The sequence below is a fragment of the Ornithorhynchus anatinus genome, chromosome 2, assembly GCF_004115215.2.
Source record: "Ornithorhynchus anatinus isolate Pmale09 chromosome 2, mOrnAna1.pri.v4, whole genome shotgun sequence".
In the NCBI taxonomy this organism is placed as follows: Eukaryota; Metazoa; Chordata; class Mammalia; order Monotremata; family Ornithorhynchidae; genus Ornithorhynchus; species Ornithorhynchus anatinus.
Window position 1 is genome coordinate 94056276 of NC_041729.1, and position 19941 is coordinate 94076216.

General features: G+C 41.8%; 1 protein-coding gene across 4 annotated transcripts in view; it reads right to left on the reverse strand.

The window, feature by feature from the left end:
• Positions 1–13307: 13307 nt before the first annotated feature.
• AKAP7 (A-kinase anchoring protein 7) overlaps positions 13308–19941 on the reverse strand; it is a 152264-nt gene continuing 145630 nt past the window's right edge. For 3 of the 4 annotated variants that reach the window (XM_029054143.2, XM_029054144.2, XM_029054142.2), the window contains one exon: positions 14626–15594. In XM_029054143.2, coding sequence (XP_028909976.1) covers positions 15404–15594 — 191 coding nt within the window. In that variant the 3' untranslated portion in view covers positions 14626–15403. Of the gene's footprint in view, positions 14074–14178; positions 15595–19941 lie in introns of those variants that run through there. The other variant, XR_003755852.2, reaches the window with a different exon arrangement.

The following is a 19941-nucleotide window of genomic DNA, read 5'->3' on the forward strand; positions in this document are numbered from 1 at the left end:
GTACATAAGTGCTGTGGGGCTGCGGTGAGAATCAAAGTGCCTAAGGGGTACACAGCCAGGTGCCTAGTTGATGCAAAGAAAAGGGAGGATCAGCTTAATTGGGAAAGGCCTCTTAGAGGAAATGTGATTTTCATAAAGTTGTGAAGGTGGGGAGAGTAGTGGTCTGTCATATATGAATGGCGAGGGAGTTCCAGGCCAGATGTGGGCAAGGGGTTGGCGGCGAGATAGACAAGAACAAGGTACAAGTGAGTAGGTTGGAGTTAGAGGAACCAAGTGTGAGGATTGTATTGTAGTAGGAGATGAGATAAGTAGGTGGGGGAGAGATGCTCTTCTTGAACTCCAGTCAAAAAAATCAATGATGATTTTTTAGGAGGAGGAGGGCTGTTCTTCTTGGACATCGATCAAAAGCATTGATGATAACACTATTAAGCCTTGCACATGGCTTATGCTTAGGGTGAAAGACAAGTGGATCTTGCCTGACTGATTCTCTGTAATGCTGAGTAAAAGAGACACTGCTCAGAAACCCAAGCAAAAACTCCTATCGCCTTGCCTGAATCCTACCCTTTGAGACTCTCCTTTGGGACTAGGTTTGAAGATAGGGTTTCAGACAAGTACTTTTCAGACTATTCATCACTCTAATAATAATAATGTTGGTATTTAAGCACTTACTATGTGCAGAGCACTGTTCTAAGCGCTGGGGTAGATACAGGGTAATCAGGTTGTCCCACGTGAGGCTCACAGTTAATCCCCATTTTACAGATGAGGTAACTGAGGCACAGAGAAGTGAAGTGACTTGCCCACAGTCACACAGCTGACAAGTGGCAGAGCCGGGAGTCGAACTCATGACCTCTGACTCCGAAGCCCAGGTTCTTTCCACTGAGCCACGCTGCTTCCAATGTTGGTATTTGTTAAGCACTTACTATGTGCAGAACACTGTTCTAAGCTTTGGGGGAGATACAGGGTAATCAGGTTGTCCCACGTGAGGCTCACAGTTAATCCCCATTTTACAGATGAGGTAACTGAGGCACAGAGAAGTTAAATGACTTGCCCACAGTCACCCAGCTGACAAGTGGCAGAGCCAGGATTCGAACCCATGACCTCTGACTCCGAAGCCCAGGCTCTTTCCACTGAGTCACGCTGCTACTGGCCCAGCAAGCAGCATGATGTATCAGATAGCACATGGGCCTGGGAGTCAGAAGGTCATAGGTTCTATTTCCAGCTCCATCTCTTGTCTGCTGTGTGGCCTTGGGCAAGTCACTTCCCTGGGCCTCATTCATTCAATAGTATTTATTGAGCGCTTACTTTGTGCAGAGCCTCAGTTACCTTGTCTGTAAAATGGGGATCGAGACTGAGCTACATGTGGGAAAGGCACTGTGTCTAACCCAATTTGCTTGCATCCACCCCAGAGCTTAGTATTGTGCCTGGCACATAGTAAGCACTTAAGAAATAGCTGTTATTATTATTACTATTGTTATTATTAGAAACATATGGAACATCACAGAACTTCTAGAGACCTCAAATTATAATTGTGGAATTTTTTAAGTGCTTATTATGTGCCAAACACTGTACTAGGAGCTGAGGTAGATGCAGGATAATCAGGTCCCACTTGAGGCTCACAGTCTGAGTAGCAGGGAGAACTTGAATCCCCATTTTGCCAATGAGGGAACTGAGAGACAGATAAGTGACTTGCTCGAGGTCACAAAAGCCAAGTGAAGAACCCAGAATTAAAATCCAGATCCTATGACTCCCAGGCTTGGGCTCTTTCCACCAGGCTATGCTACTTCCCTTTCTTGGAATAACTTTGAAAACTGTGGGAATATTTTTCTGCTGTTGATACGTTACTCAGTGAACTTTCTCCTTTTGTGTGGCACTCCCTCTCATCTCCATTCTTTCCCCTTCCTGTTCCAACTTAAAGAGGTGCTACTAATAAAAAAAACTAGCTAATGATTCAGCTCTGCTGAACTTCCTTGACAATATGTTCTATCTCGGAATTTTTATTATGAGAGTCTTTACTACTGTCCCTGGTAGGGGGAATCTTATTTCAGAGTGCTTAAAGAAATGTCTGGGTACTTTCCAAATGAGCCTCAAATCTCAGAGGAAAGATGTTCCTATCCCTTTTGAGTAATGGCAAATGCTAGATAGAACTTGTTCATCTAATAATTATGAAAAATGAATAAAGTAATAACATTAAAAAAATCAATGGTACCACCAGAATCTATTTATAAAAATTGTCATGCCTGTAAATAAGGCAGAATGGCAGAGAAAGCACACTGATTCATTGGGCTGTTCTGCCTCTGTCTTTTGCTAACTAATGTTCACCCAGGTTAGTGTGGAGAAGCAAGAGCAAAAGGGAGAATGTATGACTGGGCTCTTCCATATCCAGTTGATCAATCAGTCAATCAATGGTATTTATTGAGTGCTTACTGTGTGCAGAGCACTATACTAAGTGTTTGGGAAAGTTCAATAAAATGGAGTGGATCTCTGCCCAAAGAGAGCTTACCATCTACAGGGGAGATACACTGAAATAGATTAGGGATTGGGGAAATAATAAAATATAAGAATATTTACATAAATACTGTGGGCTGTCAACTTCATGAACTCTATCATCATTACTACTGTTATTCCTATTTATTTATATTAATATCTGTCTCTGCCCCCCCCCCGACTGTAAGCTCATTATGGGCAGGGAATGTGTCTGTTATTGTATTGTACTCTCTCAAGCGCTTAGTACAGTGCTCTACACACAGAAAGTACTCGAATACAATTGAATAAATGTTGCCAATGTCAGAGACAGAGTTTTGGGTTGGATGGGCAATTGCTCTAACATAGTAGCGTTGTTTATGCCCTAATGCCTCAGCTGTATCCCTTTTTATACTAATCAAAATAATCACTATTCTAAATTCTGTATTATCTCTATGATAACAATGATATTTAAGCACTTTACTATGTGCCAATAACTGTGCTAAGCACTGAGGTAGATATGATGCAGTAGTATCACATACAGTCCCTGTCCAGTCTAAGGTGGAGAGAAAATGGGTATTCATTCATTCAACTGTATTTACTGAGCACTTACTCTGTGCAGAGCATTGTACTTGAATTCCCATTTTATAGATGAGGAAATCGAGGCAACAGAGAAGTAAAGTGACTTGCCCTAGGGCACTCAGCAAGCAAGTGGCAGTGCTGGGATTAGAATCCTTGTCTCCTGATTCTCAATCCTGTGAGCTTTCCACTAGAGCAGGCTGTTTCTCCTTTTAAGGTGTGTCAGGCTTAGGAAAGTGTGTTAGTGTGTTTCCTCTGGCATGAGGGAGTAGGGCCTGCAGAGGGTCCTTCCTCTTTGTGGGATGAGGTGTGATACTAGCCTTGAGGTAGGAAGGCAGGCAGATTCTTCAGGTTTTGCTTACTTTTCCTAGGTGAGTTCTACAACAACAACAACATCAAGGAATTGTTGTTAAAGGGAAGAGCTAAAGGTGTTAATTTGTGCCTGCTACGAGGGTGGGGGTCTACAAGAACAACCATCACATTGTTCATCCAAGCATCCTGTGGCCAATGCCACAGACAGAATTCTGGGCCGGATAGGCCATTATTTTGACCCAGTAGTGTTGTTTACGGCCCAATGCCTCTTTTCTAGCAATGGTGGTGACCGCAGGGAAAGCGGTGAGATTTTTTTTCTCCTTCTTTGTAGTATAGGGAAGGGGAGACTTCAGGACAAAACATTTGGGATCCCCCAATCTAAGATGTCCAATCCACAGTGGTGGATTTGGCAGTGAAGATAAAGTGAAATATACCACAAAGGAGCTTCAGACCTTTGCCATTCATATAACTTCAAATGTGTGGATTGCCTGTTATGTAATGATTGCAAGGTTGGGTTTCTTCTCCTCTGACAAGTTTGGCTGTTACTTCATCTTTCTTCAATTTGGTAACTGAATTTCTGGCATTACTTTTTGAGCATTTCCTACTGCTGGGGTTGGAGATGCCCTTGAGATTTGATAGGTCATATCTACAATACACTACAGGCTGAAAAGCACTACCATGGCAATTTTTGAGCACAATCATTAACACCATATCAATTCTGTATGCATCTCCACCTCCCTGATTAAAAAAAAAAAAAAAGCTGCTATCTTCATTTCACTTCACCTTCATGATGCTTTGTATTTACTTATCTCAAGCTATAAATTTCATTCCCGTGTCTGTAATTATGGGAGATACTCTTAAATTTGACCTTTATCCTCTGAATTGCCTGAATGTGGAACTTGACAGTTTTACCTTCAGAAGAAGCATGGCTACGAAGTGGCCTTTCTGAAACCCTGCTTCTGCTGAAACTGTAAATCATCCCCCAGGTTGAGGTCTCTAGTTTGTGGATACTTTGGGTCGTCATAGTTTCCAGTCCCTTGTGTTCTCCTTTAACCACTACTTTCCTCGGGTCCTGCCCACATCTGATTCAATTGAAAATCACCTTCAGTGCACCTTGTGGCTCAGTGGAAAAAGCGTGGGCTTGGGAGTCAGAGATTGTGGGTTCTAATCCCAGCTCTGCTACTTATAAGCTGTGTGACTATAGGAAAGTCACTTAACTTCTCTGTGCCTCAGTTGCCTCATCTGTAAAATGGGGATTAAGACTGAAAGCCCCCCCGAGACAACCTGATTATCTTGTATGTCCCCCCAGTGCTTAGAACAGTGCTTGGCACATAGTAAGCACTTAACAAATACCATCATCATTATTATTATCCAATTTTCTCCCTCTTAATTTTGTTCCTTTCATTTGGGTTTGCTCCTACGTGCTCTCCTTAGGGCTCTTAAGAGAGCCCCTCCTCCTTCCTTTAACTTCTGTCTGCTGCAGGCACTTGAGCATATCCTCCGTCAGAGTAGAAGGAACTCTGGTCTCAGTGCTGCTTCCTTGGGCCCCATCAGGTAGAGTTCTGAGGAGGAGAGCAAATCCTTGGATATAGATGTGGTCTATTATTTAAGGGATCTTTTGACTTCAAGACACACTGGACAGTTATCAAATTTATCTTGGTTCAGAAGCTCTTGGTGATCTGAAATAAAAAACTAAATGCATTTTTCTAAGCACCAAAACATCTGAAAACTCAGCAGGGGATTGGTTAAATTAATGGGTGATGGGTCAGTGGTCATGTTTATTGAGTACTTGTGTGTGCAGTGCACTGTAATTATTATTATGATTATGGTGTTTATTAAGTACTTTATGCCAATTACTGTACTAAGCACTGGGGTGGATACAAGCAAATCGGGTTGGACACAGGCCCTGTCCCACATGGGGCTCACAGTCTCAATCCCCATTTTACAGATGAGGGACATAAGGCACAGAGAAGTGAAGTGACTTGCCTAAGGTCACCAGAAGACAAGTGGTGAAGCTGGGATTAGAACCCATGACCTCATGACTCCCAAGCCCAGACCCCAGCCACTACGCCATGCTGCTTCTCACTGTACTAAGTGCTTGGGAAAGTGCAAGGCCCTGCACACAGTAAGAGCTCAAATAGGACTGATTGATTACAACATGAGAGATTGGGAAGATGTGGCCTTTGCCCCCAAGGAGTTTATAATTTAAAGGGGAAGTCAGACATTAAAAAAATTAGAGATGGAAGAAAATCAATTACAGATAAATTACAAGTACACTGTGCTAGACTCTGAGTTCCTTTTGGGCAGGGATTGTCTCTCTTTATTGCTGTATTGTACTTTCCCAGTGCTACTACAGTGCTCTGTATGCAGTAAGTGCTCAATAAATACAACTGACTGAATGAATAATCAATTAAGGAATATTAAGAATAAACAATAAATCTATCAGTGGTATTTTTAAGCCCATACTGAGTGTAAAGTACTATACTAAATGCTGGAAGGAATACAACAGAAGATTTGAGAAGGGTTAAATAGATAAATGGATGATAATCCATTAAGTTTTGTTAGAGGGAATCAATCCATCAATAAATATTTACTGAATGCCAACTATGTGAAGAGCACTGTACAATAGAGTTACACATTCCCTGCCCTAAGGAGTTCAGTCTAGTGGGAAATCAGTAATGTTAGATATTGTACTCTTCCATGAGCTTAGTACAGTATTTTGCACATAGTATTCTCAATCATATTTATTGAGTGCTTACTGTGTGCAGCACAGTGTACGAAGCACTTAGGAGAGTACACTAAGTATTTAATAAATGTCATTGATGATGATGATCCGACTCTAACTTTAAGCATAACACTGTTCCTCCATACAGCTTGGTGCCACTGTAGGAGACAGAATGACCTGGTTTCTGGTTTTATATTGTTATCTTAATATTCTAAAAGGGGACTTATTCACAGGGAAGAAACTAGATCATTAATCAATCAATTCATCAATGGTATTGAGCACTATGTGCAGAGCACTGCACTATGCATTTGGGGGAGTACAACAGAATTATCAGGCATCCTCCCTGACCATAATGAGCACATAGGAATTGATGTGGAATTGCCCTAGGCCAGCAGTATCTGTAAATACTCTAGGAGGAATTAGAGAAACTCTCTAGCATATGAATTGGGATCAATCAAACCTACAATAATAGACATGAATCTGGCTCTTTTTCTGGTGAAATATAGTTTTTTTTTTTAATTTATTTTCAGCATGCTTCCCATCAAAGTCAGTGACCAGTAAAAGATAAAAAATAGGTTTTAATATGAAAATGAGACAGAAGTGTAAATTCCCCTGAAAGCTACTTAGTAGCTATTCTATAGCAATGATATTCTACAGAACAGTGTTCTACCTACCTGATAAGGGTTAATATATGCCTCCACTTCTTACTATCAAAGAGTATATTATGGCCTATAATACAAAAAGACCAGATAGTTTGGGATTGAAAGTGTAGGTAGAATCATAGCCAATGAGTTTGTTGTTGCTTATTTTCTTATTTGATAGGCCTTAGATTGGTAGACTGTTCTGTTTTGCTTCCTTATCCCTGTTATTATCGCTTGAATATGAAGGTCTGCTTCATTGCTTTGACCTACTGGTTCCCATATCCATATTCTATCCTAAATGAATAGTCGTATTAAAACAGTATTGAATGTTGTATGCAGGCCGAATAAGTTCCCTGGAGAAAAATGTACTGATGAAATAAAATTAAAAACACATTTGTTCAATTGCCTAATCGTTACCAGATTGTAGATTTTGGAGTATGTTTATATTGTGGGGAGACATTGGGGAGATTGTAAGGGAAAAAGAGAGGTAATTTGGGGTCTTGAAGCCCTGATCAAATTATACCTAATGGGGAAAAGTTCAGAAACATTTCTGTCGACTTGTCTTTCCCATTAGACCATATATTTCTTCAGTCCAGGAAACATGACTTCTACAGCTTCTGAGTGTCCTTAAGTACCCAGTACAGTGCTCTGCACATAATAAACATTCAATAAACAACAATGATAATGACAATGATGTGGTTGAAAACAAGCAATGGTAAGAAACCTAACCCAAAATATTTTAACAAGAAAAGTTTTTAGAAAGCATTTGACAACCAATTTAGTATTTGTTCACTGCTTATTATGTGCCAAGCACTGTACTAAGCACTGGGCTAGATAATGGTCAATTTGGTCAGACACAGTCCCTGTCCCACATAACGCTTACAGTCTAGTGGAGAGGGAGAACAGGTACCTAATCCCCAGTTTGGAAACTGAGGAAAAGAGACGTTAAATAACTTGCCCAAGGTCACGCTGCAGGCAAGTGGTAGAGCTGAAATTAAAACCCAAGGACTCTGATTCCCAGTCCTATCCGGTTTTCTGTAGGTCATGCTACTTCTCTAAAACTAAAGAAACAGCATCTTAGATTATGAAAGGCCATTTTCACAAGTTTATTGAAAAATAAAAGATCTGAACATGCACGTGTAAAGCGTCAATATCTCATGACTGCTTCAGAAATAGATTTAATAGACTTGAGTGGCCTAAGGGGAAATAACCTAGGCTCTTGAAACAGTGAACTGATTTCTCAAATTCAGGTTATGCAAATCTCTCAGCAGCACCGTTGGAACCATTAGGGCAGAATCACAAACCTCCCCATAACAGGGACAGTGATTAATGATGGAAGGTTGAGAAGTCAGCATCATAGGTTTTCCAACTCTATTTCAGCAGAAAATCTTGAATGACTGTGAATATATGAAGCACTGAATGGAAGAATGACAACACAGGTGGAAGAATGACATGGGCAATGCTTCAGATCTGGTCCTTGATCATCAGAGGCCTCACAGTTTAATGGGGGAATACAGTCTTAATTCAACATAACCTACAAATAAATAGGCTATAAAACTAGCATCATTTGAGGAGGTTTCTCAAATGTTTACTTCCTGATAGTTAAGTCCTTTGGAACGCACAGGGAGGAGTAGTGTTATATTGCTGCAGTGTAGGAACAGTGAAATAAATGGACTACCAGGGGTCTGAAAGAGTGAATGCTTTTCATAAAGTATCCCTAACTACCAGGGATTGCATTTAAGCCCTGGGTTCATTATCAGTAATTCAGGAGATGAATCATGTGCAAGCATTGGAAGGCCAGATTCACTGAATCATAACCTATTGCCTTCATATTCCTTGTTTGGAAAATTGAAAAAAACCAATTGAAAATTGAATTGAATAAACCCAGGACTTACCTCCTTAATTAGTAAATGTGTTCAAAAAGTATTCATTCAATAGTATTTATTGAGCGCTTACTATGTGCAGAGCACTGTACTAAGCGCTTTGAATGAACAAGTCGGCAACAGATAGAGACAGTCCCTGCCGTTTGACGGGCTTACAGTCTAATCGGGACTGTAATGACAAAAGTAAAGACATTATTATCAACTGAAGGGTACTTCAGTACTGTCCTTTCAAATCCAAGGCTGCCCTGTCTGTAGAGAATATGCAGGTCATTCAAAGGACAATAGCCCAACCCTGCCCTTCAGCTTCAGCAAACCACATTCCATCCCTCTTTCCAAGCGCTCAAGGAAAAAAAAAGCTACTCCTCTACCAGGAGACATTCTCTAGGATTAATAACAAAAGTATTTCCTGAGCACCCATTGGGACACTAGACACTTGGGAAAGTACAACGGAAGTATGGGACACATTCTCTGCCCATAAGGAAGAGACAGCACTCACATACTAATGGAAGAGAAAGACATGTGTAAGTAACTCATTGAGCGAGTAGTTTGCACCACTAGACAGTGGAGACCTACTTCCTCTTCCTCTCCTCCTGTTCTCTCCTTGACCCCCTCCATGGCTTCTGTCCTCTTCACTCCACAGAAACTGCCCTCTTAAAGGTTACCAATGATCTTCTTGTTACCAAATCAAATAGCTTCTTGTTGTCTTATGCCGTCAAGTCATCTCCGACCCATAGTGACGCCATGGACATATCTCTCCCAGAACACCCCACCTTCAACAACAATGGTTCCAGTAGTGTAGTCATAGAGTTTTCTTGGTAAAAATACAGAAGTGGTTTACCATTGCCTCCTTCCACTCAGTAAACTTGAGTCTCTGCCCTTAGCTCTCTCCCATGCCACTGCTGCCCAGTACAGGTGATTTTTGACTTGTAGCAGATTGCCTTCCACTTGCTAGCCACTGCCCAAGCTAGAAATAGCTATATCTCTGACTCTCCCTCCTATAGTCGAGACTGGTAGAGTACCGGAAACTCTTCAGGTGCAACCCTGAGAGGGGAATAGCCTCTACTCCATCCTAATTCTCCTTGACTTATCAGCTGCCTTCAACACTGTCAACCACCCTCTTCTCCTTTAAATATATCCAATCTTCGCTTCACTGACACTGTTTCCTGGTTCTCCTCCTATTTCTCTGGACTCTCATTCTCTGTCTCTTTCCCAGGCATCTCTTCTGCCTCCCAGTCCCTAACTGTGGGTGTCCCTCAAGGCTCAGTTTTGGATCCATTCCTATTCTCCATCTACATCTACTCCCTTGGAGAACTCATTCTCTCACATGGCTTCAACTACCACCTCTGTGAGGATGATACCCAAATCTACATCTCCAGCCCTGATCTCTTTCCCTCTTTGCAGTCTCGCATTTCCTCCTGCCTTCAGGATATCTCTACTTGGATGTCCCACCAACACCTCAAACTTATGCACGAAACAGAGCTCCCTACCTTTTCACGAAAACTCAGTCCTCTTTGTGACTTTCCCAACACTGTCGTCAGCACCACCATCCTCCCTTTTTCACAACCCCATAACCTTGTCATTATCATTGACTCATCTCTCTCATTCAACCCACATATTCAATCTGTCACCAAATCCTGTGGGTTCAACCTTCACAACATTGCTAAAATTTACCCTTTTCTCTAACGGGCAGACCCTTTAGAAATCTGGTGTCTGTGTTTCCCAACAAGAGCTTGGACCAACATGGAAGCTGTCTGGGAGGGATGGGAGAATGTGGGAAATGTTGCATACTAAGATCCAGTGGGATTTAGCTGTGGCTTGATAATTTTCAGGATGGTATCAATGATGTGGGCTTCTGAGACCAGGATAGGGCTGGTGTCACTGACAGGTATTGGGATATTGGGACGAGGAGGTTTTCGGAGGGACCATGAGTAGTTCAGTTTTGGTCATCTTACATATGAAGAGCTTGCAGGACATTCAAGTGGAGATGTCGTGGAAGCAAGAGGAATAGCAGGAGTGTAGGTTGGAGAGAGGTCTGGGCTGAAGAGGTACATTTGGGAATCATTCGCATAAAGGTGGCTGCAGAAGCAGTGTGAGGGGATGAGTCCCCAAGAAAGTGAGAAGACTAATGGACCCAGAACAGAGCCTTGCAGGATAGTGATATTTAGGGGATTCCTATGTGGAAGAGCCAGAAAATGACTGAAAAGGAGTGGTCCGAGAGAGAAACGGAGAACCAGGCTTAATCCCTGACAGAGAAAAAGAACAAAATTTGATAGTGTTGAAAACAGGAGGCAGTTATCCACAGTTTCTAAGGTGGCTGAGAAATCAAGGAAGTGCATAATAGAATAGAACCTTTTGCACTTGGCTATATGGAAGTCACTGATCATCGTAGCAGGGTGTAAAGTTTCAGTGGAGTGAAGTGATTGAAAACCTGATTGAAGTAGGTTGAAAAGAAAGTTAGTGGAATGGTATTGATGCCAGAGGGTATATAAAACCATTCTAAAAGACTGCAGAGGAATTGGAGCAGAGAGATGAGGCAATGGAAGAAGCTATAACATCAAGAAGGGTGTTTTAATATGGGAGAGACTAGAGCATGCTATAAGGCAAGGGGAAGGAGCCATCAGAATGAGAGGGTGAAGGTGAGAGGGTGACAGGGAAGCAGCATGGCATAGTGGGTAGAGTAGGGGCCTGGAAGTCAGAAAGTCATGGGTTCTAATACTGGATCTGGCACTTGTCTGCTGTGTGACCCTGGACAGGTCACACTTCACTTTGCTGTGCCTCAGTGACCTCATCTGTAAAATGGGGATTGAGACTGTGAGGACATGTGGGATAGGGGACTGTATCCAACCCGATTTGCTTGTATCTACCCCAGCGCTTAATACAGTGCCTGGCACATAGTAAGCACTTAAGTACCATTATTATTATTATTATCTTCTAGCCTGTGAACTCGTTGTGGGCAGAGAATGTCACTCTTTATTGTTGTATTGTACTTTCCCAAGTGCTTAGTACAGTGCTCTGCACACAGTAAGTGCTTAATAAATACAATTGAATGAAGGAAAGATAGCAGTGAGGGAGGGGAGGAAAGTGAAGTAGTAGGAAATCAGCATGGCCTAGTGGGAAGAGGATAGGCCTGAGAGTCAGAGGATCTGGGTTATACTCCTGACTCTGCCATTTGCCTGCTGTGTGACCTTGGGTAAGTCATTTAATTTCTCTGTTCCTCAGTTTCCTTATCTGAAAAATGGAGATGAAGTATCTGTTCTTCTGCTTTAGACTGTGAGCCCCGTGTGGGATAAGAAATGTGTTGGACCTGATTATATTTCCTCTATCCCAACCCCTCACCTAGTAGAGTACTTGGCTCCTAGTAAATGCTTAACAAATACCACTACTAGTATTATTATTATCAGTAGTAGTTAACACAGTTAGGAGATGAGTGAGAATAGCATCAGAGGCATGGGTGGATTTAGAGATGATGTGGAAGACCTCCTCTTGAGAAACAGTAGGGAAGTAAGTGAAGGATGGGGAGATGGGTGGCATGATGATGGTGAGACTGCAGCTTTGAGGCATCAAATCTGAATGCTTCAATTTTACCAAGAAGGTTAGTCAATCACCTAAGCACCTGGATGAATACAAGAATAAACAGACACATTCCATGCCCACAGTGAGCTTACAGTCTGGAAGGGTAGCTAGCCAGGCTATCAGGGATTGGGGAGGGAGGTGGCAGAGGAACTAGAGGTTTTAGGAGAGAGTTAAAGTCTTGGAAAAGTTGTTGGACATGGTGGATGTGGACAACAATATGAGACTATTCCCTTGATGATTTTAGCACTCTTTGGGAAGCAGCACGGCATAGTGGATATAGCACAGGCCTAGGAGTCAGAAGGTCATGGGTTCTAATCCTGGCTCCACCACTTGTCTGCTGTGTGACCTTGGGCAAGATACTTCACTTCTCTGTGCCTCAGTTACCTCATCTGTAAAATGGGAATTGAGACTGTGTCCAACCTGATTTGTTTATATCCACCCTAGTGTTTAGTAGAGTGTCTTGGGACAGTTAAGTAGAGTTAAGTAAGTGCTTAACAAATAACATTATTATTATTATTATTATGACATTTTTGTAGCAGAAATGGTGCCAACCCATCATGGAATTTTCCCTTCTTATTTACACCCAACTGCTGACCTCTTCTCATTTTCAACTGCTTCTCCCTCTGTGGCCTACTCCCAGTCCCGGTCAGTGGCTCTCAGCCTGGACTGTTTCTCTTCTGATTTGTCCCTGAAATTCCTTAGAATTCCATAAACAGAAAGGTGACCTAATTCACACAAAAGTCTGAATTTTCAGCTGGATATCCAGTATGAGAAACTGATCTGCTCCCCCTTCCTCTGCTCTACCCCCTTTCCTGCCCCACAGCACTTGTGTATGTTTGTACATATTTATTATTCTATTTATTAATGATGTGCATATATCTATAATTCTATTTATCTATTTTGAAGCTATTGATGCCTGTCCACTTGTTTTGTTGTTTGTCTCCCCATTCTAGACTGTGAGTCTGTCGTTAGGAAGGGATTGTCTCCATCTGTTGCCAAGCTGTACTTTCCAAGCACTTAGTACAGTGCTCTGCACACAGTAAGCGCTCAATAAATGATTGAATGAATGAATGATCTCCTTTTAGTATATGCTGCAGAGCAACTTCTCATTAAAACATCGCCCTCAAAGACAGCGAAGGGAAAACCACATCTTTATTAAGATTAAATGAAAATGCATAAAATGCATTCATAAATAAACATACAGTCAGCTATCCTTTAACAATCGTAAGGATCCATGAGCTATCATATGGTTGCAATAAAATCAATATTTCCTGTTGTGCTGCCCAAACCACACAAACTTACACAGCCTTCTAAGTGGGGGTCTTCGGGGTCTGACCTGAAACATGCCAAGTAATTTTACATGATGTTGTCAAATACAAAACCTGTTGCCAACAGCTTACAATGACCAAAAACTAGGCCGCCTCTGCAGAAATGTAGAAAATAAGAATCTGAGAAAATTAATTACACAGCAGGCTTCATTTTGATCACTGAGCAACACACACCAATGTTTTTATTTTGATCAGCAAACAATATGTATTCAACTCAACCAGCTACGACAACTGCATTTTTAAAGGTAAATTCAGACAGGAATACATGCCAAACAGACACTGCCAAATGAAAATAACATCACATTTTCAACAGGATTGTATTCCAGAAAGACTGAGGCTGACTCGAGGTGATCGTTTCCAAACACTACTGTTGGTGTTTTCCTACTCCGCACTGTCTGTTTTTCAAGGAGTCGAACCAAATGAGAAGAGCAGACAGTAAGGTGGCTTCACTCTGGAAAATTCCCCACAATATAGCAAAGGTTGTGTGGAAATGTTTGGAAAGGGAAGCAGATTCCCATGATAAGACTGCTTAATTCTTTCTCAAATTCCTTTTGCTCTTGTGTAGACACGACCTAAGTACCCCTCATGAAAGTATATGCCTAGTTTCGGCAAGGGAACTAGCTTCTGCAAACAAAAACATAGTTATCCTAACAGAATTATAGAATAGTCCAAACGACCTAAGTACCCCTCATGAAAGTATATGCCTAGTTTCGGCAAGGGAACTAGCTTCTGCAAACAAAAACATAGTTATCCTAACAGAATTATAGAATAGTCCAAACGTTTTACCAGATGGGTGAGAAATACACATACACTGGCAGTTTTAGCATTTCTGGGCCCAAATTCTCAATATTCTGAGATAAACAATATCGACCCTGTGGTGATCGATGAAAAAACCCAACAAAACATAACTTTTTGGGTTCTATTAATGTTTCCATGAAAATGATAGTGATTTGGAATGTTTACCAGAGAGCTGTTATATAGGTTAGAAAGATTTTTTGAAATTTGTTACCATTATAGCAATTTACAAATTATATGGGTGCAGAACTAAAATCAATGGGAGCTTCTTGATTACTGTTGTTGCTGAGTCTTGCATCCAACATTTCTCTCTTGATTTTTGCCCGGATCTCTGGCTGTGATAAAAGTTCCTTTATCTGTTTCACTTTGGAAAACAGGGCCGTTGTTTCTCTTCGCAAAGCTTTCTCAATTAAATCTACATTGGGATTCTTCCCTGGGGGAAAAAGAAATTATAACATACACCTCGTATTAAATGAAAGCCAACAAGAAACACTGACATGCAGCACATTGATTTATCAAAACTGGACTGGAAAACAAAAGTAACCTTTAAAACCTTGCCCCCACTTCATAGAAAACGTAGTACTTTTAACCAAAAAAAATAAAATTTACACGAGTCATCTCTTGACGATAAATAAAGGTAACTGCATAGTGGGAGGGTGGTTAAGGAAACTTCCTTGATGTTACATACTGTTAGGCTGTCTCGCTGATGGTCTTTTCTAGCTCAGGACTTGCTGTCTTTGTTACAGCAGAGCAGGTGACAGAGAAGTCAAATAACCCCGTCAGAGGATGGTGATGGTATTTTTTTTCCACTTAGAGTAAGACCTCCCCCACGGCCATAAATTTCAGTCCATGCGGCATTAACAGGAGTCGAGAACCATCCTGCTGGGCAGTAAGATCGACTGTCAGTGTACGCTCGGGCCTTTGTTCTTGCCAGCATTTCTGTCTATTTTTCAGCAGTGCAAACACTTCGATCGTGAAAGAGGACCGGCTCGCTTCCCCGGAGTCAAGAAGGGGTGCGGAAAAAGCACACCTTGAGTCGGTCCCTGTGCTTCAGCAGCGCTGAGTGGGACCTGGGGATGTTTTGCCCAGTTGGTCCGGGTGCCTGGTTCAACTGTCATTGTCGTTCTCATTGCCGTCGACTGCACCTTCTGTTTTGGCCGGACTGCCCTCAGTCTCTTTGGTTTTGTTCTGGGTTTCTTCTAGGTATTGTTGCACGGCCTTGAGGACGGCATTCTCCACCAGCCTCTTGCTGAGCTTTAGCAGTTCCGCATCATCTGGATCTCCACTATTCTTCTCACCTATACCCCATAACAGACAGGAAAATCACTGACATTGTATGGCCTCGGACAATTGGCTCCTCTGTAGTTTGGGGAAATTTGGGAGGTTTGGGAGTTGGTTTCTTTTCCTTTTGAAAAGTTCCAAGCACTTTGAAGATAGCTTGGGTCTTTCAATCTCCCAGAGAAGGTCTCCCAACCCCAAAGTGGACTTCCGATTTTTATCAGCAGGAACGGGCTCCCGTTGGCTGAAATATCGGCCAAAACTGTATTCACCAAAATTTACCTTAATCAACCAGTCACATTTATTAAGCACTTACTGTGTACAGGGCATTGGACTCAGTGCTTGGGAGAGTACAATACAGCAGAGTTGGAAGACATGTTCCCTGCCCACTGTATTAAGCCAATTACAATTTTTTAAAAGCCTGTCTGCCTGTCTGAGAGCTTTAATACATAGTCCTCAATTCCCTCCCTAGCAGTCCCTGCCAGAAAAATTCACCCACATATGTTCTTTCCCTGGAAGTGAAATGAAAGTAGGAATTTCCTGGATGCTCACTGGGAGTCATATCTTTGCGTTCATAGGATTTATCTCCCTTTTAATGTAGTCTCAGCTGCTCCTTGAAGAAAATGGTATTTAGCTAGAGTCTGGTTGGCCCTTCTCCAAAAACTAAAGAAGTCGACTGGTTGACACTAATATAGGTGCAATATGCATTTTGAATCTGGGCCCCATAGCTGTGATATGAGGAAATCAGAGGGCTCCTGCATAGCATACTGGAAGAATACTCTCGGAGAGTGTACGCTGTGTCTCCAGCCCTTGGCATCACTACTGATGGCAATGAGGCGGTGATGGGTAGATAGCACCATATCTTCCCTTTCCTGCTCAAAAAGTTCCAAAATAGGCCTTATTACTCCAGGGTCTGATCTGGTTGAATTGTACTGACCATAATTCTTAGTACACAGCTGGGCACATAAGTGCTTAACAAGAACCACTATTACTATTATTATTACTACTACTATTATGCTAGGATCCAAGCTAAGAAGAAAGGAAAGAGGATCACTTTGCAGTTCCCCATCCCCCTTCCCTTACACTCGTTTGTACAAAACGTAAGGTACCTTTAAAAATGTAAGTAACTCCTTACCATAAGCTTTAAAGCACTCAATCACCTTGCCTCCTCCTACCATAACTCCCTGACTTTTTGCTACAACCCAGCCCACGCTCTTCCTCTAATGCCAATCTACTCACTATACCTCAGTTTTATCAATCTCACACTCATGTCCTGCCTCTGGGCTGGAACTCCCTCCCTCTTAAGCTCCTCACATCTGACAATCACTCTCTCTACTTTCAAAGCCGTTTTAAAAGTACACCTCCTTCAAGAGGCCTTCCCCAACTATGCCCTTTTCCTCTTCTCCCACTCCCTTTTGCATTGACTTTGGACTTGTATTTGCTTCCGTTATTCACCCCTCCATCTGTCCCATAGCACTTATGTACATATCCATAATTTATTTATATTAATATCTGTCTCCCCCCAGAGTATAATCTCACTTTGGCCTGGGAACATATCTACCAATTCTGATATACTCTGCTCTCCCAAGCACTTAATACAGTGCTCTGTGTGCAATAAGTGCTCAATAAATGACTCATTTTGTCCCAGCTGTGAGAACCAGAACATCAAGGGAAGGGTAATGACTCAAGTGGGTAGTAAGGGTGTCTGTTAGTGTAGATCGCTCCTTCTAGTTGTTGGAACTAGACTAGAGAGATCACCAAGTGTGGTGACTTCACTTGGAATCCCACTGCTGAGCCAGTTGAAGGGAGACAAGGAAAAATATAAATGATCAGAGAATAACCAAACTCAAAAGGACCTTGAGATATTATCTCATTCAGCTCTTTGTTTTCAGGTAGCTCTATTTTATTTTTGTGGAGTTTTTTTTAAGGCTATTTGTGTCTACTATGGGTCAAACACTGTTCTTCACTCTGGGGTAGATACAAGTTAATTAGATTGGACACAGTCCCTGTCCTGCTAGGGGCTCTCAGTCTAAGTAGGAGGGAGAACAGGTATTTAATCCCTATTTTACAGTTGTGGGAACTGAGGCACAGAGAAGTTAAGTGACTTGCTCAAGGTCAGAGAAAGCAATTGATTTGAACCCAGGTCCTCTGACTCCCAGGCCCGTGTCCTTTCCAGTAGGCCATGTGGCTTTTCCACAGTTGTTTTCAAGTCATTGATTTTTTTCATTAAATATAATGATATAATTAAATATAATGATGGCATTTAAGTGCTTACTATGTGCCAAGCACTGTTCTAAGCACTGGATGGAGACAACGATCCTTCCTGGATACCCCAAACTAGTGTTTTATCACCCTGAGAGACAGGAACCGCCTTCTGATGTCTAACTGAAATCTCTCTTGCTTTCACTGAAGCTCATTTACTTCTGTTCAGGCCTCAGGGAATTTAGAGGCAGTTGGGTCAGCCTCTTCCCCATAAAACTCTCCACAGGACTGATGTAAGCTTGTTGTGGACAGGTAATGTATCTTTATTGTTGAACTGTACTCTCCCATGTGCTTAGTATAATGCTCTGCACACAGTAAGTGCTCAATAAATTCAGTTGAATGAATGAAGACATCTTCATTAAGTTGACCCAAATCTCCTCTTCTCTATAGCAAACAGCCACATCCCTTTCCTTAAAGAACCTATTGTTAGACCTTGAACCTTGATGTATTCAGTCTCTTCTCTGTACCCCTTCTCTAGTTTTCCAGTTCCATTATGGGTAGTAACCAAAACTGGCCACGATTCTCTAAAGAGGCATCGCATGAATGCTAGAGACAACAAATAGCTCCTTTCCCACTGTGGGAGGGAAGGAGGGAGCAAGGCAACTAAAAATGGGAGCCTTCTCTCTGCTCTTCTATGAAGGGAACTGGATTATAACTCTCCAAAAATTGCTTCATGCAAGTGTGTGTGTTTTAGCTGTTCCTGAAGACTGGGTCTCCCTGGCATCCACGATGCCATTTTGAGGCAGAACCAGGTATGGGAGAAGCAATGTGGCCTAGTGAATAGACCACAGCCCTGGGAGTCAGAAGGACCTAGGTTCTAAACCTGGCTCCGCCACTTGTCTGCTATGTGGGCAAGTCACTTCACTTCTCTATGCCTCAGTTTCCTCATCTGTAAAATGAGGATTAAGACTGTGAGCCCTATGTGGGACAGGGACTGTCCCCAACCCGATTATCTTGTAACTATCCCAGCACTTAAAATAGCGCTTGGCACATAGTAAGCACTTAGCAAATACCATTATTATTATCCTGCTTCCTGTGCAGTATCTTCCCCAGATATGCAGCCTCTAAAGAGAGTCAGGTTGAATAAGCTTTACACCACTAGTCAAACTGTAATAATAATAATAACAATGGACTGTTAAGCACTTCCTATACACCGGCCATTGTACTAAAAACTTGAGTGGAAAGAAGAAATTGGGTTGGACAAAGTCCCTGTTCTACATGAGGCTCACAGTCTTAATCCCCATTTTACAGAAAAGAACTGAGGCACAGAGGAAGTGAAGTGAATTGCCCAAGGTCACACAGCAGACAAGTGGCGGAGCTGGGATTAGAACCCAGGTCCTTCTGACTCCCAGGCTTGTTGTCTATCCACGTTAATACACTGTAAAGAGACCTTGGGTAAGCAAAGCAAATAATTACAATCAAATAAAAAAGATCTTTCCCAATGGTAGGATTAGACTGTAATAGCTAGTTACTCACTAGCTATTAGTAACTCACTAATAATATGCTACTCTAAATGTTTTAAGCAAGCTTTATCTCAAGTCTCTCCTGTTAAGTGCACACAATGTAGATGACTTCAAATGTATTAGCAGTTACCTGGAAGAATGAACATACTGCAGCCTTTTCCAATATGAGAAAGAAAAATTAAACATGGTGGCTATAAAACATTTATTCAGTATATACCCATATGCTAAACAGTCTTTTAAATCACTTTTTATGCCTGACACCTCTGTTGTAGGTAAATGAATCAATACCTTCGGAATCACAGCTCCATTAAGTAGGGACCCTGATATTTACAACCTCTACTATCAAACCCAAGTGAGAAATACACACACACACACACACAGAGCAAATCAGAGGATTGATATCTTGACCTAAGTCACTCAGCAAAGTACAATCCAGTTCTAACTGAATTTTCTGGGTAATTGTAACTGCCAGAGTCCGTCACTGTGAATTTCTAATAACTCTTTAGCAAGCAAATAAAAATGGACAAGTACATAAACCAATAAATAAATAATTCTTCCAACTGAACAGGACCTTCTCTCCATCCTCCTGATATTTATGCTTTTATACAGTATCCATTGAGGTGTTTAGACAAGTACAGGTAC